Here is a 24,761-nt window from a genome sequence, read left to right as displayed (position 1 = left end):
GCAGACAGAATCCTGACAGCGGCTATCCACATACTTGTTTCAGGTCAGTATCTAAGCAGAAAAGATAGGAAGGATAAAATTACTTTAGTTCGGCAGTAGCATCTCCAATTTTTTTACCCTGAACTTCCTTGTGTGAAACTGTATATCTAATTAAAGTAAAAAAAATATATATATATTATATATATATATATATATATATATATATATATATATATATATATATATATATATATAAGTGATTAGTATTTTCTACAGTATATACAACCTGTACATATGTACATGTAGTTTGTGTAGATATAAAAAAATAAAAAATGTTGCTATAGCTTTGCTGTCCAACCTGCTTTCTGTATTAGTTTCATTTTAGGCAAAAGGGAACATGAAACTGTCAGCTGGGAGTATTACATTTAGGGCTGCTAGACAGGAAATCAGATTTTATTCCCTATTAATTCAAAATATGTTTGATTCTTAAAAGGCCTTGAGATCCTTATATATTTGTCCCTTAATTATTAGTTAAAAAAGGAAACCGGTGTGTTAATTCTGTTCTTCAAATGCCTGTTTACACTTGCATGTTGTTTCTCTATACTTTTAAACTAGGCTAAGTTCACTTAGTAAAAATACATTTTAAATAAAAAATAAAAATAAATAAGTGTACATTTTTTGCAGCCTTTAAAGCATTGCACCAATGCTCAGCAGATCTCCTGCAGACCTGTCAGTGTATCTGTGTGCCCATACATTCTGTACGGGCACACAGATACATTGACAGGAAGAATCAATGAGTGCCATGGTAGTTCACTAAGAACTACATGCCGTCATCCACAAAGGATATCCGTACTTGTAGTTCATTCATAGAACTCTGTGAATGAATGACATAGCTGTGGGGGCGGAGCCTCACATAGCGACACTGATTTAAAAAACCGACAGCTAGTATGGGGAACTTCTCCTCGTACTGCTGTCATAGGGAGGGGGGAATCGGGCAGTGGCTGTAGCATTGGGAACATGTTACATGTTTCACCCTAAAAATGGGTGAAACATGTACCATGTTCGCAAAGGTAAACTTATACTTTAAGCTGCATTTGTACGTTTATTAGCGTAGCAAGTAGGGATGACCTCAGGAATGTTTAGATACTAGTCTAAAACACCCAAGCTATCCCTGGAAGCTGTCACTGTGGACCGCCAATCTTTAATGTCTGAGGCATTGCCCACAGCCATGCGTATATACGATCCAAAGTGGGATGGCTCGAGTGGTTTCAGACTAGCATCCAAACATGCTTCCCTACTCGAAAGCCTTGTACTATAGCTATGCCTCAGCTATGCAAAGAGAGTGCAACTAATGCTAGTATTTTATCTTCAAACATTTTGTAAATTGTGTCTTTTCCTCACTGCATAAATCATATGTGGCCTTCTTTTCTGCATTTCTACTGCTCAATTAATCGATAAGCAAATTCCTAAGCTGTGTTAATTTTTTATTTTTTTTTGTTCTGTTCTGTGCTTACGAAATTGGTTCAGATAGCGTGCTGAAATCTGTGGTCATATTTAATTAATGTGTCTCTTGTCTATCGAGTTATAGCTGTCCTTAGTTGTGTGCCAGTAGTGTGGTTGTCGAATTCAGTACAACCAGCCTGTTGGTTTTTTTTGTGTGATCACTGCCAGCGACTATAGCTGCCAGCAGTGGACATTGTATTCTGTCAGCAGGGAAACCTCCTGCTGTCAGGATATAATTACACAGCAGGCACGAAATCCCCTATCAACGCTGATTGTGTTGATGGTGGAATCGACCTATTTTCTTTCCCTCGAGCTGTGGTTGAAGGAAAGAACGTTGCATAATCAATGGCTTGCTTTAGACCCTGAATATGTAAATGCATTCCTAAACTACTGCAAAAGAAGCTTGTGTTTGAATATATTTTGGGTACTTTTTTAATATGATCCTATATCCATCCCATTTACCATTACCTATGCAGCGTGAAACTGAACCTGCTTAATTTTTAACCTTGTGCTACAAACTATGGTCTCCTGCACCACCCATTAATCTACCTCTCTCCTCACCATCATTCCCCCCCTTAAAAGCAGTGACAAAGATAAAAGGATGCAGTTAGGCAAAATACATCTTTCAATTAATACTTACATTTATGAACATTTTACATAATTATAATTGATATTTTAATTTGCGCTGAGTAACAAACAAGAACACTACAAACAAAGGGACAATAATTGATATAAATTGATCCTGCAAAAAAAGATGAATTTGAAAAAACAAACAAAGAAACCCTGGACTCTCGGGAAGTCATCCTTCAGCACTCAAGAAATAGAGCCATATTTCTGGGAAACCATGCCTTAAAGGACTGCCTTTCCCTCTGAGCATTAAAGGAAATGTGTAATACTTTTTTTTTTTTAAACCATATTTAGTTCCAGATGGATCATAGGACAGTCTATTGGCTTTACCTCCCTCTGCAAGCCTTGTGTCGGTGCTAGCCTTGAGCCAATGCTGGGTACCAGAAACAGGCTCTCTCTAGCAAAGCGGCCATCTCCCTGGTACCTGTGGTGCCGGCTAGGAGGAGGCCTTTCTGACACTGCTAGCATTACAGGGCACCTTGACAGATGGGACAAAGTGTGCTATACAGGCATTTTTTTAAATTAGTAATTAAACTACTTACTAGTTATTAAAAGAGGAAAAAAATACTGTTGAGCCTTGACTTGAAGGACTTTCTTTTCCTATAGATAGTACAAGACTGTTTAGACAATTAGTTATTACTTAATTTACTACTGACTAGTTAAACTTCCAGTGTTCATGGGACCTAAGGTGGAGCTGAACCTGAAAAAGTTTTTTGTTTTTTTTAAGCTGTTAGGTCTGCAGGCACATCCACATAGGGATATTTTTTTGTCATTTTATAGGTTATACATGAAAGAAACAAAATAAGTTACTCAGGTTGTGGCGAACAATAATAAAACCAAGACAAATAAAGGAAAATCAGTATGTAGATAAAAATATAAAATAATATAAATATAAAACAATAATATTGCAATTTACATCGTTACATAGTAGGTGAGATAGAAAAAAGACACATCAAGTCCAACCTATGTGTGTGATTATATGTCGGTATTACATTCTATATACCTGTATGTTGTGGTCGTTCAGGTGCTTATCTAATAGTTTTTTTTAACTATTGTTTCTCCCGCTGAAACCACCGCCTGTGGAAGGGAATTTCACATCCTTGCCGCTCTTCCAGTGAAGAACCCTCTTTTCTTCTAATTTTATTGAGTGGCCACATGTCTTATTAAACTCCCTTTCAGAGAGAAGTTTTATCCTTATTGTGTCACCAGTATGGTATTTGTAAATTGAAATCATATCCCCCCTCAAGTGTCTCTTGAGAGAGGAAAAGTTCAGTGCTCGTAACCTTTCTTCCTAATGTCCTCCAGTCCCTTTATTAGTTTTGTTGCCCTTCTCTGTACTTGCTCCATTTTCACTACATTCTTCCTGAGAACTGGTGCCCAGAATTGGACAGCATACTCCAGATGAGGCCAGACCAGAGTCTTGTAGAGTAGTACAAGTAGTAAAGTTAATGCATGCCTATATTCTGTTTGCTTTGTTAGCAGCAGCTTGGCATTGCATGCCATTGCTGAGCCTATCATCTACTAGGACCCCCAGGTCTTTTTCCATCCTTGATTCCCCTAGAGGTCCCCCCCCATGAGTAGATTGCATTCGTATTTTTGCCACCTGGGGGCATGGCCAAGATGGTGCACTGAGTGGACATTTGTGAGATAGCTCCACTACAATCCTCGGCTTCATTCTCTCCTCCGGGCACGAGCAGTCACTATATTGTGGCCGTAGACACACACATGCGCCGCGGCTTATCCCAGGTGTCAAAAGGAAAGGATAGGAAGCGTAATTTTCCCCCTTTGCCAGAGGAACCCTCCCTGGCTGGCAGCAACCATGTGGGGACCCGTGCATGCTCCACCATTAACATGGCGTCCCAGACCGAGCAAATGGAGCAGCCCTCTCCACCCCAACAGGTATTTCCAGATGCTCTGGCAGCCATAGCAAACTGCCAAGCCTCGATAACATCCCTGACCACTAACGTCAATATTGTGCAGCTCCTCTGCTGAGCAGCACCTGGGCCATGTGGAAGACACGTTGGAGAGCCATAATACTGACCTCTGCACCTTGCACACAAAAATCAGGGCTCTGGAATACAAAGCCGAGGATGCTGAGAACTGCAATAGGAGGAACAATCTCCGCATTGTGGGCCTGGCGGAGGGAATAGAGGGCCTGCATCCAACTGACTTTGTGGAAAAGTTACTGCGCACCCTCCAGCCCAATTCTCACAGTTCCATGCGGTGAAAAGAGCTCACCGTATCCCACCTAAGCCTTGTCCACAGGGTGCACCACCTTGCACATTTATACTTAAATTCCTGAACTTTAGGCACAGGGGTGAGGTGCTTAGAGCAGCTAGGGTGTGAGGAGAACTAGCATTCCCGAACAAGCTCCTAATTTTCCTGGATTACTCAGTTGAAACACAAAAATTGAGATGCTCATTTTGGCCATGTTAAAGCAGCCATGCGTGTCAAGGGTATTCAATACATTGTTCTTTTCCCAGCACGTCTGAGGGTCCAAGATGGCAAAACAACAAGATTTTTTTACCTCCCCCAGAGATGCATATGCAGGGCTGGAATCTCTACCCGCACATCGCTGAGAGATGGCGTCATATCTTGTTTGAGCACTTGGCTGACTGACACCCCATGTTCTGATATTTTGTTACCAGGTGTTCGCTGGAGGGGTTAATATTCTCCAACAGTAAGTTGCAGCAATGCACCTGTTGTGCCTGGTATTGACTGCCTGTTTGTAACGTACTTACTCTCGAGTTCCCCTGGTATGACCAGGTGAACTCTTGCCGCAAGCTCAATGCAATGCTAGACCACTTACAGTCAGGGCTGGGTTGCTGCCCCTGCAAGCGTTTTCCCCCTGATTGAATTCCTTTTCCTTACTCCAGATGTCTGTTTACAATGATATCATGGAATGTTAGGGGCCTCAACTCTGCGTTTAAATGCTCCCTAGTGTTCCGGTTCCTCCAAATGCATAACCCACAAATTTGTATGGTCATCGTTTAAGGAATCCCAGACCAACCTGGAAATCAGGGATGGCTGATTTGAACCTTCCTAATATGAAGGCAATCCTGGAGCCTCCCCCTCTAGATAGTGAGCGACTCAGGAGAGGGCAGCTGGTGTGATCCTCACCCCCTCTCCCTTACACATTCCATGACGCCTTCAAGGGGGGCACAAATAGAAAGCCCTTCCATCATGCAGCCCTTAGCCCCCCCACCCCACCCCCCTTTCTTTTTTCTCTATTCCTCTATTCTCTCTCTTATGTTCCCTTTCCCTCCTTCTCCCATGTCCATATCCCTGGTGAAACTACAGGGAAAGGGCCTAAGAAGCGGTAAGCGGCGATCGTATGTAACAAGAGGCCTACTTAGATGGCGCACAAACCCAGGGAGAAAAAAAGCATAGAACCTCACGCGCAATATTGTTGTCTGATATCTCTGTTCTTATTGACATTGATGTAACTGATCCTCGAAATGTACCGTTTGCTTTTGTTTATATTCTTTGTATACGACAAATAAAACTATTTGTGGGGGGAAAAAAATTATTTGTATCCTGCAGAAGATGTATCGCAAGGGACAGAAAATTGTCTGCCTTAAAAAAAAATTACCACACCACCTACTCTACCTATGTTCACGGGGTCAGTATCCTAGTTCGAAAAACCCTGGCGTTTCAGCTTATTGAAGTTAGGACTGACAGGAAAGGGAGCTATATCATTATGCATGCTAATATTTATGATAAAAATATTGTGTTGGTTGGGATATATATTCTGCCTCCGCCCAGGTCATGCATGAGATTATGCAAATTGTGGTTCAGTTTGATACAAATCAAGTTTTTTTTCTGGAAGATTTCAATATGGTCCCTTCTGTGGACATGGACAAGCTGAGTACCTCGGCTTGTGATTCTCCTGAACTCCGACAATGGGCTGACACCTTTGCCCCCATAGATGTCTGGAGACACATGCACCTGACAATAAGAGAGTATACTTGCCATTCCTCAACCTATAAGATCTTGTCCAGAATTTATCTGGTTTTTGCCTCTAGCTCTGCCTTGCAATGTGTTCAGGGTTATATCTGTGCTTCCCTAGCTCTAACTACCCACGAGTCCCGTCTCTGGAGATTAAACAGGTTTTGGGTGAATGATGAGCGCCTGCAGGAACCTCTCACTGCCTCTATATGTAATTTTTGGACTGACAATACTGACTTTGCCTCCCCTCCAGTACTCTGGGTTTCCTGGGCTAGGGGGGAGTATATTTCTAAAATATCACTCATTAAGAGGGAGATGGCTTAAGGAGGAGCTGGAGGAGAGGGCAACTAAACTGGAGGTGGACTTTGTCTCCGCCCCAGATGATGATCATTATAGAACATGGCAACAGGCACTGTGGAATCTATCCACTGCCAGGTTTGCCCAAACTGACAAGGCTCTCTTATACTCAGCCCAGAGGGTCTTTGAATTTGGAGGGGGTGGGGTAAATGGGAATTTCCTGGCATGGTTGGCTAAGGGTAATATCCCTTACACTCCCATTGGTTCTATTAGGGATGGGCATAACTTGTTGCTTACGGCACCTGCTAGTATTAATATCCACTTTATGGAATTTTTTCCATAAAGGTGGCTCTGTTTGTAAATGGACACAAGCTGTTTTCTCTAGGGGCATGTGGCAGGAGAGCGGGGCCAGGAGCGCCGTCATGGGTCCTGAGAAGAGGAGGATTGAGGCCGCTCTGTGCAAAACCACTACACAGAGCAAGCAGAGTATAACATGTTTTTTGTTTTTTTAAACTTTAACATCTGACCACCTTCTTTCTTACTCTGACATGTTGGCATTTGTGGCTAATATCAAAAACACCTTCTCATCAGCCAAAGCAGAGCTAAAAGCTGACTTGCTGGAACTCACTGAGAAAATTACACACAGAGAAAGACCAGGATATAGGAGAGACAAAGCTATCTCACAATTAGAACCTGTTTTTTGAGACCCACACCTCACAATTGATTGCTATTAATTATCATCTGGAGGACCTTGATACAAGGGTCGGTGACACAGTATCAGAGTGTGAAGTGTACCAAAATCACTGAACCCAGACCAAATTACCTTAGTCCTAGCTTCCATATGTTTTTGTTGTTTTTTTTCTTTTATTTTTATAATTTATTGCAGTTTTAAGATTGACAAAACAAATAGCAACACAAATTCAAGCAACATCAATAGCATGCATATTGAGATCTCAAACAGAGTAGTGAGATTCAGTACAGTACAACATGAAAAGTGCTTAATGGAGCAAGCATGGTATTTCTTACAGGAATATTGTTACTGGAGAGCCTAGGCGTTTATAGAAATAGAAAATCAAACTGCCAGGTGGTGCCTGGTCTCATCTAGGAGTGTTAAATATAGTATAATAATTAGACTATAAATGCGCAAAAGGAGAAACAAGGTGGTTAGACACTAGGAATCTTGAGTGCTCAGATGAGGTCCAATCCATGTTTAAGAAAGGTGACAGAGATTTATGATCTTGCAACCAGGGGGAACATTGCCTCCAAAAGACATTCTCTTTGTAATGTGGTTTGGCAAAAATAAATTTCTGTAAAGCAGTATTATTTGTCATAGAAATTGCCATTGTTAGGAGAGGAGTTTTTGCTTTTTCCCAGGATTTTGCTATGGGCAGCCTGGCTGCAATAAAAGTGTGAGTAATGAACGTTTGAAATTGCATAGGCCAATGTTCAATGCCTACACCTAGAAGGGGTAGTTTTGGGTCAGGTGTAACAGAGGATATAAGGCTTAATATTTCAGACCAAAAATGTATTAATTGCAGACAATGCCACCAGATATGCACTAAAGTTCCTTTATGAGGATCTGAGCCCAATGCACGAGTCTCAATTTGTTTCCAGGAGGTACAGGATGAGAGGGATCACAGCTGTTTGGCCTGTGCCAGGATAGTGGCTTTGATACAGGCTTCAATCTCAGGGGCGATTTGTTCCTTGTAGGTGAGATTGTTGAGGATAGAGGTATTTAATCTCTAGAATTGTGGGGAGAGCTGGATACTAAATCCATTGCTACCGGGACATGATCCATCCAGGAGATAATGCCAATTTGGATTTTAGCTACTGACTGGAGGATATATTTGTCTACAAGGAACAGGTCTATCCTTGAGTAAGCCTTCTGAGCAGGGGAATAGAACATATAATCTTTTTCTGAATCATGGAAACAGAACCATACATCAAGGGAGGGAAGACAATGCAGGATATCTTTTCTGGGCAGGGTTAGAAGAATCCAATGAGGAGTCCACTACTTCGTTAAAGTCTCCACAAATTTTTTATCTTTATATGGGAGGATTTTATTCATAGGGCTCAAATTAATTTATTTTATTTTTTGGTGAATTGGGGGCATATAAATTGACAATAGTAAGGTGTTGGTTGTCCATTACAGAAGATAGCATAACTAATTTACAATTAGGGTCTGATTCTGTCTGCACAAGTTGGAAGGACAAGGTGTTGCATCTGGCTATCTTGACCCCATGTGTCATGTGTTTTTTGTCAGTATTGGCAAAGCAATAATGTGGGAAGGACTTATGGTGGCATTTGGGGGGTTTAGCATTAAGAAAGTGTGTTTCTTGAACACAAAGTAATATCACTTTTTTTGCAGTAAGGCTTCTTTCCAGAGCATAGCTCTTTTTTGGGGACTATTAAGCCCCTTAGCATTTATAGATGTGATCCTAATCGGCATGGTATAGGCTAAAGGTACTGTAGGATGGCATGCTGTAACCAGGAGTCATTACAATCAGAAAATATAGGTATTGTATCATATGTAGTCCTGTAGATTAAGGAGGATTAAGTGTTTGTATACATGCATTTTTTGAACATGAATTGCAGAGAAAGATATGTTACCGTAAAATGTAAAAACAAACCACAAAACAAGCAAAACATGTAGAACTGAAATTCAAACATGAGAAACAAACTACCCCGCTAAGAGTGAAAATATGGAAAGTGAAGGATACTCATCAGAGAGTGTAGGGTCAGTCCCCACACTGTGTCCCAGGTAGAGGGAATTCTCGTTGGAAAATAGTTTCCTGGATTTGGGGGGGAAAGCATTAGGCACCATACCGAGTTATGAAGCTGTTTAAATCCATCCTTAGGCGTGAGGACAGAGACTGATTTGCCTTGATAGTGACCAGGAGCTTGGCTGGTAATCCCCATGAATAGGAAATGTTATTTTCCCTGAGGATCTTGGTGATTGGATCTGTGTAAGGCAAGATTTTTGTATAGAGGCAGAGCTGAGTATATGGATCTGGGAGCGATTTCATGGAGCTATCAGTTGACATTCGAGCTTTGATGTGGAAAAAATTAACTCTGGCTAGCACATCCCTAAGGACAGAAGGAGGGAGATGTTTAGGCTTAAAAATTCTATGCGCGCAATCGATAAAATTGCAGATAATGATCTGGAAGCAATTTCACAAAGAGCTGCTGAATGTAAGGTATTAGATCGCTGTTGAGGACATAATCAGTTGGGGAACCTGTCCACTAGAGTTCTGTGCTGGGACCAATCCTATTTAATTTGTTTATAAATGACCTGGAGGATTGGGTAAACAGTTAAATCTCTGTATTTGTGGACGATACTAAGCTAAGCAGGGCAATAACTTCTCTGCAGGATGTGGAAACCTTCCAAGAAGTTCTGAACAAATTAATGGGGTGGCAACTACATAGCAAATTATGTTTAATGTGGAAAAATGTAAAACAATGCATTTGAGTGGCAAAATTATGGATGCTATCTACTCACGGGGGAGAACCTCTGGGGGAATCAAGGCTGGAAAAGGACCTGAGGGGTCCTAGTAGATGATAGGCTCAGCAATGGCAAGATGCCGCTAACAAAGCAAACAGAACATTAACATGCATTAAAAGTGGATTAACTCAAGAGATAAAGTGATAATTTTCCCACTCCAAAAGAATCTGGTCTGGCCTTACCTGGAATATGCTGTCCGGTTCTGGGCACCAGTCCTCAGGAATGAAATGGAGCAAGTACAGGGAAGGACAACAAAGCTAATAAAGGGACTGAAGGATGTTAGTTATGAAGAAAGGTTATGAGCACTGAGCTTATTCTGTCTGGAGAAGAGACGCTTGAGAGGGGATATGATTTCAGTTTACAAGTACCATACTGGTGACCCCACAATAGGGATAAAACTTTTCAGATATGCGTCCGACTTCAATGAATGGGGATCCGACTTTAATCCCCTACAATACCAGGCACTGTCTGGTATTCATTTTTAGGGGAGCTCCATGCACAATGTAAAAAAAATGACATGGGTTCCCCCTCTAAAGCATACTAGGCCCTTTCATCTAGTATAGATTTAAGGGGAACCCCCATGCTGAAAAAACTGTGTGGGGGTCCCCTCCAAAATCCATACCAGACCTTTATCCGAGCACACAGCCCAGCAGAGAAGGAGAGGGGGTGGGGACAAGCGAACGTCCCCCCTAATGAACCATACCAGGCCGCATGCCCTCAGCATGGTGGGTGGGTGCTTTGGGGCAAGGGGGGGGGGTCCGTGCTCCCACCACCCCAAAACACCTTGTCCCCATTTTGATGAGGATGAGGGTCTCTTCCCGACAACCCTGGCCATTGGTTGTCAGGGTGTGCGGGCAGGGAGCTTATCGGAATCTGGAAACCCCTTTTAACAAGGGGGTCCCCAGATCCCAGCCCCCCACCCTATGTGAATGAGTATGGAGTACATTGTACCCGTTGTGCGTTTGGTGGAATGCACGCCAGCTACAAGGACTAGCCATGAGGCACCTTCCGATACCAGACACGCTTGCACCCCCAGTTCCGGGTTAAGGCACTTCTCCATGTAAGCAGCCATTTGGCATTTGTATTCTTATCAAATTTTAAATAAAAAGGATTACGCTCACCCTCCCTCTGAATTCATTAGCCATGGCATGTTCCACTTGTTCCTTTAAATGGGAAATCTTTGCTCTTAAATACCTAGGAATCCGACTTGCCTCCAAAATTGCAAACATTTGTGAAGCTAATTTTAAACCATTGCTAGACTACATGCAACAAGACTTGAAACGTTGGACACTTAAAACATTCTCATGGTTTGGTAAAGCAGCAATCCTTAAGATAATAATACTGCCCAGAATACTCTATTACTTTCACACCTTAGCTATTGCGCTCCCCCTAAGATACTTTAATCAACTGTTCTCAATCCTTTGCAGTTTTATCTGGATGGATCGGAAACCACGTATCATCCTTAACATTCTTACCAAAACAAAAGATAGCGGGAGTATGGGTCTCCCCAACTTAAAATTTTACTATTATGCTAGGTGAGTTTGGAAGAAGCTTTGTCACCCTGTCCTTTTTAAAATTCGAATTCTTGACATGGTTCCCATGGGGGAAACACCAACGCACTATTAAGCACAACCCTTTACTGGGAGCAGCACTGGGACTGTTTAATAAGGTGATTAGGGAATGCAATTTATCCTCACCCCCCAGTCCGCTTACCCCAATCACACAAAACCCAGACTTCCCACCTGGCATCCATTCATGCCTTAGAACACCTAAAGGTGGGAGTTAAAGGCCCATTTCCTTACTGAATATTGACCTCAGACTGTTTACCAACATTATTGCGACTAGACTGCAGCAACACCTACCTCACTTGATTAATTTAGACCAAGTAGGCTTTTTACCATCCAGAGACAATACAATCAAAGTCCTTAACCTGTTATATGTGGCCAATACCATCAATACCCCATGTTACATAGTAGGTGAAGTTGAAAAAAGACACTGGATAGAGTCGGCATTAAGGCTAATCTAAAGCTACTGTACTGTATATTTATAAACAAGCCAGTGCTAGCAGATTCGTCTATGGGAGGTTTTGGTGTGATGAGCTCAAAGGTCGTCATAGTAACTTATTTTCTGAACTTCATTGTCGTAGTGTGCTTGACTTCTCCACAGTCTTACCTCTTAACATCCTTGATATAACAACAGGGAACTGCCCAACTGGTACAGAAGAAAAATCTCAGGATTGCAAACCCTAACCCATAAAAACATTTAAAAAACATGATAGCATAAATAGGTATTTGCTATATATTTTTTTACTTATAATATATGCAGATTTTAACGGAGGAAGGTTGACGCTTTACTGCAAGATCCGCTTTAGGCACACAGGGAGATAGGTTAATGCTGGCCTGGGAAAAAGAAAAAAAACAACTACCCAAAATCAGGATTAAGATTCTGAATGAAGGGTCCAGGATATAGGATAAGCTTACCAGTGGGACAAATGCAGCTCCTGATGAAGTGCTCGAATGTTGGGAACTACGATCACTGAGTTCACCTCCTGTACCTGTTGCAATAACATGCCTTTGTACACCCCTTCAAAAGTGTTGATTTTAGATGGAATTCTTCAGCATTTTTCAGTTTTACAGAGGAGGGGGTTAGAGGCCTGAGACACTGTAGGAGAGCTAATTGGACGAAAGGAACACATCCCCCTCCACACAGCAGAAGAACTCTCCTCCCAGACACCAATCGTATCTCATTTGTCAGGAAAACTTATCAGAAGTGAGACATGCTGTTAACAGAGGAACGAATCACCAGAAAGAAACTAAACTAAAGCCTAGTACAAAGGGGCCAGATGTCGGGCCAAATCAGCTAGTTAAATAGAAACAGGCTGACATTCATGACACGTGTATGCAGCCGGTCCGAAAGAAGCCAGCCGTTCGGATGGCTCCTGTCGAAGGGCATGACTGAAATAGGTCTGCCAGCCAGCTCACGATCAACTCCCTCAGCCAGAGAGTGCTGACCAGAGTGTTCTGGCGGGGGCCATCCCCCTCTCGCAACACAATAGAACATGGGAGATTGATGTACTAACATCGCGTAGCTAGTACAGTGGCTCTGACCTGAGCTGTCAGGGTTTTTTTGTTACAGCCCACTGGGTTGAAAGAAAAGAAACGATTAGTGTGTACTAGGCTTTAGAGCAGATGTTTAGTGCAAATGAGGGGATGGAAGGCGCGTGATCTAACGCATGAATCAAAGTGATATAGTTTATTCATAAACAAAATAGATGAGTACAAAGAAATGACTACGAATGCATACAAATTAGGTTACAAGATATTCATAAAAAATTCGTTATACCCATACAAGGGCAAATGATTAAGGTAGGCTAACGTGTTTCAAGGTGTTCCCTCTTCATCAGAGCCTTGGAAAAGAAAAGAAAGACTGTAGGATGTGGTAGATATACTTGGAGAGGGGTTGTAGATCAGGAGATGTATCCAATAGTGGGTGATGTATTCTCCTTTATGCCAGAGGTATTCACATCACATCACTCTACATACCATAGAATGAACGGTTGGTTTGTTATTTGTTGTTTGTCATCTGTACTTGCGTTTGAACTTGTTGTAAGGCTGCGGCCCATACACAGTTGCTGGCTAAAGGCAGTCTTTCTGGGAATTCTGCGATCCTCCTAGCAGAGTGCTGTCCTGTGCGGCAAGAGAAGTATTTTCAGGGGTCTCCAAACTTTCTAAAGAAAGGGCCAGTTTACTGTCTTTCAGACTTTTGCCACTTTAGCCTCGGAATATTTTACTCCCTTCCTGACCAGAGCACTTTTTGCGATTCGGCACTGCGTCGATTTAACTGACAATTGCGCGGTCTTGCAACGTTGCATCCAAACAAAATTGGCATCCTTTTTTTTTTCTCTCACAAATATAGCTTTCTTTTGGTGGTATTTGATCACCTCTGCGTTTTTTATTTTTTGCGCTATAAACAAAAAAGAGCAACAATTTTGAAAAAAAGCTATATTTTTTTTTTACTTTTTGCTTTAATAAATATCCCCCAAAGATATATAAAAAATAATACTGTTTCCTCAGTTTAGGCCGATATGTATTCTTCTACATATTTTTTAGTAAAAAAAAACAAAACGCAATTAGCGTATTGATTGGTTTACGCAAAAGTTATAGTGTCTACAAAATAGTGGATAGTTTTATGGCATTTTTATTGTTATTATTATTTTTTTTACTTGTAATGACTGCGATCTGGGATTTTTATTGTGACTGTGACATTATGGCGGACATATCGAACACTTTTGACACTATTTTGGGGCCATTGTCATTTATACAGCGGTCAGTGCTATAAATATGCACTGATTACTGTGTAAGTGACACTGGAAGGGAAGGGGTTAACCACTAGGGGCGATGAAGGGGTTAAGTGTGTCCTAGTGAGTGATTCTAACTGTGGGGGATGGGCTTCAACTCACATGATAGCAATCACTGCTCCCGATGACAGGCACTTCCCTGTTCTGTGGCTCCGTGACATGATCGCCAGGAGACCGGTGGACATCAAGTCCCTGTATGCAGTAGGCGGGTGTGCTCCCGCTAGCCGCACCAATTAGTCCCTGTATGCAGTAGGCGGGCGTGCTCCCGTTAGCTGCACCAATTAAAGGGGACGTACAGGTACGCCCATTTGCCCACCAAATGTGGCATGTCAGGGGGTTGCCAACGCTTAAAGTGGAAGTTCCATTTTTGGGTACAAGTGTGAAAAGACTCAACATTTTACAGCACTGCAAGAAAGCTGAATGTTGGCTTCAGTTTTCTGATTGGCCACTCATTGACTCATAGGATACTTACTGCCAGGGCAGTGACTCTTTAACTGTTGAGCTTTACCGCAACTAAAGATATTGAGGAGCATTTTCTAAGACTGGCGCAGCCACAATCTGAAACACCTAAGCGTGGCAACTAATCAACTTCTATCTTTCATTTTCAATTCTTAAAGTGGTTTGAAAGACGGATGTTTTTTTTTTTTTTTTACCTAATGCATTCTGGGAAATGGCTGCAAGTTGAAACCTTGTCTGTTTGCTACTTTTCCCAGGGTAAGCATTTGTCACAGGTGTCTGCAGCACTTCCACTTTGCATTTCTCTATTGTTCAAATATGAAAGGTTACTTGTTTCAACAGTTTCTGTTCAGATAAGTGTTGTTTCCTGTCTACTATTGGGGATGCTCTCTGATTTTGTGGCCATCTTTTAGGCTGTCTGTGTTGTGCAAATGACAGGATGATTGTACACACTGCATTGAGAACAAAGTCTAGGAAAATGTGTAAAAGGAGCTTATATATGCCTGATGTTTTTATTTGTCTCGTGATATTATTTTTCTGTTTCGTCTTGACTCAGGCCATGACTGCAATGCTTAAAAAAAAGAAGGAAATTGAGTGCATTGATCCTGTAATTGTTTGTTGAAAAGCTGGCCTTGCAGTAATTATGGCTTTTGTTGCCCTTGCCCAAATGAATCGGTGGCCAAGTACTTTATACCCTTTGAAGAGCATTGTATAAAATGATGGGATTAAACAGATCTAATTGCTGTTCGCGTTAACTGTAGTAAAGGAGCAGAGTTGAAACATAAATTTCAGGCCATCTAGTTTTACAAGCATATGATGAGAAAATGCTCTTATATTTTTACGAGAGGCCCGGCTTCTGAGCACTATTGATTTAAGTCATTCTCAACGCATTTCTCTGTGAACTTTCCGCTCACAGTTTTATGAGTGGTTGATCTGTCATTTATGATGACTTTTATTTTGCATGGATACAGGAATAAATACGCTGATAAACATTATGTCTCGTCTGGGGCAAGATGATCCAGCCCCTTCACGGTAAGAATCATTTCATTTTATTACACATTTCCTAGTAGTTTAAAGTGACCATATTTTATGCGTCTGTGCATGTTTTTGTTGATTTTTGTTTCCCCTTTAAATTAAAATTATTAGCAAATCAAAATAGATGACTGCAGTAGTCGGTCTGCAGCATTTGCAGGAAGCTTCTAGATACTTCTTGTACAATTGCTTCTTCCACTTGAAGGCAAAATGCTTCATTGTCATCATCTCACCTGCCATTCACAGCTTTCCACCTGAAACGTCAAAGCCAATATCTGATCTCGTTATAGCTTATTTGCCCCATTCGTCCCCTGAAAAATGCTTTATGAGAGAAAAGTAATGGCTCCGTTTTACTCTACTTTTGTTGGCTTTGTGTTAAAAATATTGAAATTGTGAGCTTTGTTGTTATCTCAAGCCCAATATCCACTTCAGTATAGATCCATAAAAAGCATGCTGTGTGCTGCACTAATTCCATGCTCCTATACACCCGCAGCTTGACAATCAATAAGATGTTCTTTGTGTCCAGCATCTGGCTTAAGAAATGTATTCTAAAGCATTTCTTTTTTTTTTAAATGATGCGCGTGTTCATCGCATTACTAGGGAATCTTTAATAATGCACACACACAAAATAAATATATATATATATATATATATATATATATATATATATATATATATATGCACACACATTTTTTCCTATTCTGTGTATGTAGAGCTTTTAAAAAAATAGCGACATTGGGTTGCTTTGTTTACTTTGTATCCACAAATAACAGAATTTTTTCTTTTCAGAATAAACCACAATGAACGCTTGGAATTCTTAGGCGATGCTGTGGTTGAATTTTTAACAAGGTAAATAGCCCTTCTTTTTTACCTTTCATTTGAACTTTGTCATGTTAGCTTGTTACATTGTCTGCACAGCAGGTTAATATTACATACTGTTTTATTGCATTAGATATTGGTTGTTGGGCACCGTTCATTGAACTTGTGTATGTTGACATGATCATTCATTCTGTCATTATGTACAGGGTTATAATGTGCTGTCAGTTACTATGCTTCATTACATTGCCCTTTGAGACATAATGCCTTAAAATGTGTTCCTTAGCCCTATATGGTAGGATATACATGTATGTTTGTTTGTAATACAAGGCAAAAAGGCACAGAACACTGCAAACAGTATGCACTGATAGAATTTTTATAAATGTTTAGTGAGCATTGTGCTAGGCTGTCCTACAATTGTGCATATATATATATATATATATATATATATATATATATATATATATATATATATATATAAATTATTTATTTTTTAGATTTTCTTTATAGCTGTTTCAGCTCACAAAAGGGAGAAAATTGTGCAGTATATAGCATTGTATAAATAACGTTGACTGGGGGACTGAAATTTGGAGTGTGACTTCACTTCTTTGAATCTTCTGTATGTTTGACTTGAATGAGACATACAGATGGTACATCATGGCACTGCCTTAAGGAGTGTCACTAGTGCATGTTAGGTCATGAAAAAAATCTACTTGCATCTGTTTGTTGTGATACATTGTAGTGCACGTTCTTTTGTATTTACTATGTATGTGCCCTTGGGTACCATTTTATATACACGCACAGCAGGTAAAATATGTATTGAACACGTCACCATTTTTTCTAAGTAAATCTATTTCTAAAGGTGCTATAGACATGAAATTGTCACCACATGTCGGTAACAACCCATGCAAATCCATACATACAAAGGAACCAAAACAAATACGTTCAGAAATGAAGTTATGTGTAATAAAATGGAATGACACAGGGAAAAAGTTTTGAACACGCTAACTGAAATTTATGTAATACTTCGTACAAAATCTGTTGGTAATGACAGCTTCAAGATGCCTCCTGTATGGAGAAACTAGTTGCATGCATTGCTCAGGTGTGATTTTGGCCCATTCTTCCACACAAACGGTCTTTCATTCTTAAAGGGTCTGTGAGCCTCTTCTCTGAACTTTGATCTTCAGTTATTTTTATATATTTTCTATTGGGTTCAAGTCAGATGATTGGCTGGGCCATTCTAGCAGCTTTATCTTCTTTCTTGTGGTGAGCATGCATACATGCCATAGCGGTTGATTGCATTACTTATTATTTTCTTTGAAACAATTGTATCTGCTAATTCCAGGTCTTTCTGAAGCTATCCACAAGTGTTCCTTGGCTCTTGCACAACTCTTCTGATAATTATTTTTACTCCTCTGTCAGAAATCTTACGAGGAGCACCTGGCCGTGGCCGGTTTATGGTGAAATTATGTTCTTTCCACTACCAGGTTATGGCCCCAACAGTGCTCACTGGAAAATTGAGAAGTTTAGAAATCCTTTTGTAATCAATGCCATTAGTATATTTTGCAACAATAAGGTTGTGAAGGTCTTGAGAGAGCTCTTTGCTTTTACCCATCATGAGAATTTTTGTGTGAGACAACGTTTTATAGATCATCAGTTACTGTTGACTAAACAAGCTGATATTAATTTGCACTGACAAGGCCAGGATTGCTTTCCAATTACTGATAGATTTCAGATGGTGTCATGGCTTCCCATGCCTTTTTGCACCTCCCTTTCTTCATGTGTTCAATACTTTTTACCTGGCATCGCATTTTATTACACATAACTTAATTTATGAACTTATTTGTTTTGGTTTCTATGTGATGGAAATTTCATGCCAATAGCACCTTTTAGAAAATATATATTACCTAGAAAAATGGTGACGTGTTCAATACTTTTTTTTACCTGCTGTGTGTGTGTGTGTGTGTGTGTGTGTGTATATGTATGTGTATATATATATATATATATATATATATATATATATATATATATATATATACAGTGGTGTGAAAAAGTGTTTGCCCCCTTCCTCATTTCCTGTTCCTTTGCATGTTTGTCACACTTAAGTGTTTCGGAACATCAAACCAATTTAAACAATAGTCAAGGACAACACAAGTAAACACAAAATGCAATTTGTAAATGAAGGTGTTTATTATTAAAGGTGAAAAAAAATCAAAACCATCATGGCCCTGTGTGAAAAAGTGATTGCCCCCTTCTTAAAACATACTATAACTGTAGTTGTCCACACCTGAGTTCAATTTCTCTAGCCACATCCAGGCCTGATTATTGCCACACCTGTTCACAATCAAGGCATCACTTAAATAGGAGCTGCTTGACACAGTAAGGTCCACCAGAAGATCCTTAAAAGCTACACATCATGCCGAGACCCAAAGAAATTCAGGAACAATTGAGAAAGAAAGTAATTGAGATCTATCAGTCTGGAAAGGGTTATAAAGCCATTTCCAAAGCTTTGGGAATCCAGCGAACCACAGTGAGAGCCATTATCCACAAATGGCGAAGACATGGAACAGTGGTGAACCTTCCCAGGAGTGGCCGGCCACCCAAAATGACCCCAAGAGCGCAGCGACGACTCATCCAAGAGGTCACAAAAGACCCCACAACAACGTCCAAGGAACTGCAGGCCTCACTTGCCTCAGTTAAGGTCAGCGTTCATGCCTCCACCATCAGGAAAAGACTGGGCAAAAATGGCCTGCATGGTAGAGTTCCAAGGAGAAAACCACTGCTGAGCAAAAAGAACATCAAAGCTCGTCTCAATTTCTCCACAACACATCTTGATGATCCCCAAGACTTTTGGGACAACATTCTGTGGACCGATGAGACAAAAGTGGAACTCTTTGGAAGGTGTGTGTCCAAGTATATCTGGCGTAGAAGGAACACTGCATTTCATAAAAAGAACATTATACCAACAGTAAAATATGGTGGTGGTAGTGTGATGGTCTGGGGCTGTTTTGCTGCTTCAGGACCTGGAAGACTTGCCGTGATAAAAGGAACTATGAATTCTGCTGTCTACCAAGAGATCCTGAAGGAGAATGTCCGACCATCTGTTTGTGTACTCAAGCTGAAACGAACTTGGGTTCTGCAGCAGGACAATGATCCTAAACACACCAGCAAGTCCACCACCGAATGGCTGAAGAAAAACAAAATGAAGACTTTGGAGTGGCCTAGCCAAAGTCCTGACCTGAATCCTATTGAGATGTTGTGGTATGACCTTAAAAAGGCCGTTCATGCTCGAAAACCCTCTAATGTAACTGAATTAGGACAATTCTGCAAAGATGAGTGGGCCAAAATTCCTCCAGGACGCTGTAAAAGCCTCATTGCACGTTATCGCAAACGCTTGGTTGCAGTTGTTGCTGCTAAGGGTGGCCCAACCAGTTATTAGGTTTAGGGGGCAATCACTTTTTCACACAGGGCCATGATGGTTTGGTTTTCTTTCACCTTTAATAATAAACACCTTCATTTACAAATTGCATTTTGTGTTTACTTGTGTTGTCCTTGACTATTGTTTAAATTGGTTTGATGTTCCGAAACACTTAAGTGTGACAAACATGCAAAGGAACAGGAAATGAGGAAGGGGGCAAACACTTTTTCACACCACTGTATATATATATATATATATATATATATATGTCTTTTCTATAAAAAAAATTGTTAGCTGTAAATATTCTTATTATTGTGTTTTCACAAATATTTCATATAGCTTTTAGACTCCTTTCACACTGGAGGCATTTTTCAGGCACTTTAGCGCAAAAAATAGCGCCTGAAAAATGCCTCATCTGCAGTTCCAGTGTGAAAGCCAGAGTGCTTTCATACTGGGGAGCTGCGCTAGCAGGACATTAAAAAAGTCCTGCAAGCAGCATCTCTGGGACGCTTTAGGAGCGCCGAAAAAGCACCTCTAAAACGATGGTAAAGTGCCGCTAAAACTAGCGGCGCTTTACCACTAGCATGTCAGTGTGATATGGGTCTAAATGATATCTGTACATACAATATTGTCAGCCATATTTGCTGATAAAATTGCACTCTGTGTGGGGATGATATTTTACTTGGTTAATAAGACAAGTCCTATAAAGGACACAAAGCGAGGAAATAAAGAATTCACCATAACTAAAGGGTGTGGACCTAGCACCTAAAAATAAGCCAAAGAATATACCTAGGAATAAAGACCATAAAATATAGAGTGCTGATTAAAGGTCTAAGCAGTATGACTATGTTTCAAAATCTTTATTAATAACTTTAATAATCCAACAATTAATCAACAAATAGAAAAACAAATAGAAAAAAAACATACCTTATTAGCCAATTTACACCAATCCACATCAATAAAAGGATTAACAACATTGTCAAATATATTAAACTATTAATTAATGGTGTCTTATTAGCAGTCAATATTTAGGTAGAATAATTGTCCTCTACATCATCACTCTGCAGTAACACACCTTTTTTTTTTATAATTCCTTTATTTTCCAAAGAAAGCAATGTTTACAATATCAGTCAAATACAGAGAGGGTCTCCAAGGCCTAGTGAGGGAACAACAGACCCAGCGTTGCACAGAGTAGGTGGTCATAAAAACGATTATGGTTGTAGAGATAGTGCTCAGTGTGTCACGCTGGGATGCCCAACATGCATTTATATGGGGTGTGGCAAAGATGGCGCAGTGAGAGGACATCTGATATGAGAGCTCCGCCGAGATCCTAGGCTCTTTATCCTCCACAGCAGCAATGGGACCTGGATTCAGGGCGAAAATCAACTACATGCACCGCCGCTCAGCCCAGGCTGCACGCGAAAGGGGTAAGAAACTCAACTTTCCCCCTGTGACTGAGGAACCGGAGCCAGCCTGTGCAGACCGCATGGTGGCTGAGGAACGCTCATTTACTAACATGGCATCCCAAACGGAGCAGGCAGGACAGTCCTCTCCTCCCCGGCCAGGTCTAGCTGATGTTCTGGCAGCTATAGCAAACTGCCAAGCTTCAATCACCACCCTAATCACTAAGGTGGACGCTGTGAAATTGGATGTGGTGCTTATTAGACAAGATATGGACAAAATGCACTCCAGACTAACCACCGCTAAGCATCGCTTGGGAAATGTGGAGGACACTGTGGAGAACCATGGAGCTGACCTCCATGCCCTACATACTAAAATTAGTGCCCATGAGTACAGCTCCAAAGACACTGAAAATCGCAACAGGAGGAATAACCTCTGTATCGTTGGCATGGTGGAAGGGGTTGAGGGTCAGCGTCCGATGGAGTTTGTGGAGGAATTGCTCCGCACCCTACTGCCATCAGCCCAGTTTTCACCCTTTTATGCAGTTGAGAGGGCCCACTGTATCCCACCCTTACCGAGCCCCCCAGGTGCGCCACCGCGCACTTTCATCCTCAAGTTTCTGAACTTTAGGGATAGAGATGAGGTGCTCAAGGCGGCCAGAGTGAAGGGCGAATTGTTGTATCAAAACAAAAAACTCCTCATATTTCCTGGTTATTCAGTTGAAACAGCATTCTATTTCCTGCACGACTGAAGATTCAAGATGGGGAGACAACCCGATTTTTTACCTCCCCCCGTGATGCATCTGCATGGCTGGAGTCACTCCCTCCAAATCGCTGAGGGATGGAATCCTAATTCTGATGTTCACCTTCTTTACATGCTGCAGGATGGCTACATCCCACTTGCAAGTGAGTCACTGTCTGCACCTGTTGTGCCTTTGTTTGACTATTATATAGTTTAAGTGTTGTGCCCCTGGTAAGACCAGGTGATATATGGCTGTAAGCCTGCCAACATACACCTTAGAATTAACTGTGCCTTAACCTTTGATACCAGCAATCTAATGGATTACCTGGGAAGGGATATATAAGCGTTGTTGCATGTCTACAGAGTGCTGCAAGACCACAGCTTCTGCAACATGCAGTGTCCCCTTCACTGCAATTTAAATGGCTGTATTGACTATCCAGTGGTGGTCTCTAGTGGCAGGTTCCTGTACTGCAAGAGCACATTTCATCTTTACTACTGTCCCTTGGATGTGACTTTCAATATAAAAAGCAGAATGTAGGCAGGGATATACACCATATGTGAAAAGCTTGTCCCATCACTGAGTCTGGGAGACAGAGGAGGGGGAGCAGCCAGAGGGGGAAAGGATGTTGGGATTAGATGTCCCCAGAGCAAGAAAAGCGGGATGTAGGGGGAGGAAAGGGAGGGATGCAGAGAGGGCCTCTCGCCCAGGGAGTAGAGTTGAATCCAAGAGGTTAGTTCGAGCAGTGACACATCTTATGTGCATTGGTGTAATCTGGACCCCAATACACCTGCATGATATAATGTGAGGTAATGGACTATGACGATAGTAAAAAAGCTGCAGGTCTGAATTTTGATCTGTTCTTGTGCGTTAGGGACCCTGTTCTTTGATGTAACTTCTTGATGTAATATTCATTACAATGCTTGCGTTAAATGCTCCACAGATCACTGCTGTGATATGAATGTGCCATAACTGTAGTAGCTAATCTACCCTCCCTCTAATGACATATCTACAGATTGCTATAAGGTAGCAAAAGAGGATGCTAGAACATTACTTTAAAGAAAACCCATATAGAAAAAGAATGAAGACTGCAGCTGTTTCATGGCTTTCATGCTGAACCAGTGACAGTCAGCAGTAATAAAATACCTTGGACTTTCCTGATCCACGTGCTTTTTTTCCACCAGTCAGTGATTTATTAAAGTGGTAGTAAAGTCTTTTTTAGAAGTTTAACCTACAGGTAAGCCTATAATAAGGCTTACCTGTAGGTAAAAAAATATCTCCTAAACCTGTATGGTTTAGGAGATGCTTCATTCGCAATGCGCCGCTGACTGCAGCGGCGCATGCGCACAGGGGCTTCTTGGCTGAAAGTCCGGCAGACGCCGGACCCTGCTGGAAAGATATATCCCATGCGCATGCGCTGGAGTGACGATATCGTGGCTCCGGCCACTCACAGCGCCGGAGCCACGATACCCGGAAGAAACGCCTCGGCGTGGTTCGGGCGAGATGTCGGGGCCTTGTTCTAAGGTATTTCATAATGAGCTAGTATGTGGTGCATACTAGCTCATTATGACTTTTCCCTTGCAGGTCAGAAAAAAAAAAATAAGTCAATGGGATTACTCCCGTTTTAAAGCCAAAGATACCCAAGAAGCAACTTTTTTGTTTTACAAAAAGTCAATTGTGGTTTCCCTCAAAGTAAACACTGCAAAAAATAACTTAAAATATTTGCAAACTGAACTTACACTGTACTTTTACCTTAACCCTGCATAGAAAAGAAACATCAAGCAGCTTGTGTGCATATTGGAATGGCATTTTGCCAGTTGTGCATTAAATAAATACATTCACCAATTCTCAATCCTGTGAGCCAAGAAAAAAAAAAGAAACTTCCTCTAGTGTTTAATAAGAACAAGAGTCCCAACTGCATGTGTTTGCAAACATGTAAAAAGCCACTTAGCACTTGCAAGATATAAAGCCTTATGCCGTGTACACAAGACCGGACTTTCCAGCAGACTAGGTCCGTCAGACTAGTTCTGTCAGACTTTCCGAACGAACGGACTTGGCCACAAACGAACAGGCTAAGTCTGTTTGAAAGTCTGTTAGTTTTGAATGTGATGACGTAAGACGGGACTAAAAAAGGAAGTTCAATAGGCAGTAGCCAATAGCTTCCCTTGCGTCGTATTTGGTCCTTCGGACCAGCATACGGACAGTTTTCCCAATATGAATTGAGTCCGTCAGACATATTTGAAACGTGTTCTATTTTTAAGATGAAAAACTATCAGATTAGCCCACACGTGATCGGATTGTCCGATGGACTGATTCCGTCGGACCTAGTCTGCCTGAAAGTCCGGTCGTGTGTACGCAGCATTACAGTTCGTGTTCATTCACATCTATCCAGTCAGTTGGACTACCAACACTGCACAACGGACCTAAAAACACACATGCACCATTTTTTTTATGATTCAGTGTACCATAATGCACTGTATTGCATTATCATGGGTTGAAGTGTGCTGCAATTCAGGCACATCAGAGGTGTGCTGCTTTAATGTGTGCCACTTAAAAGTAACAAATGCACTTTTGTGTGCATTGTACGTTGTCATGTGTGCTTGTTATCGTTCAAAACATAGAAGTATGAATGGATCCTAATTCATTTAGGGCAGAAACTTTATGGCATACAGTATGTAGAAAAGAC

General features: G+C 41.2%; 1 protein-coding gene across 1 annotated transcript in view; it reads left to right on the top strand.

The window, feature by feature from the left end:
- Positions 1–24,761, top strand: part of DROSHA (drosha ribonuclease III) — a 579,282-nt gene that overhangs the window by 416,357 nt on the left and 138,164 nt on the right. Inside the window, exons 19-20 of the mRNA XM_077492043.1 lie at positions 15,641–15,701; positions 16,491–16,550. Of these exons, the coding sequence (XP_077348169.1) occupies positions 15,641–15,701; positions 16,491–16,550 (121 nt within the window). The remainder of the gene's footprint in view (positions 1–15,640; positions 15,702–16,490; positions 16,551–24,761) is intronic.

The sequence above is a fragment of the Lithobates pipiens genome, unplaced genomic scaffold (assembly GCF_037356315.1).
Source record: "Lithobates pipiens isolate NorthernLeopardFrog02 unplaced genomic scaffold, aLitPip1_a1.2 Scaffold_19, whole genome shotgun sequence".
Taxonomy (NCBI): domain Eukaryota; kingdom Metazoa; phylum Chordata; class Amphibia; order Anura; family Ranidae; genus Lithobates; species Lithobates pipiens.
Note: the sequence above shows the minus strand (reverse complement) of the source record. Positions and strands in the feature narration are given on the sequence as shown.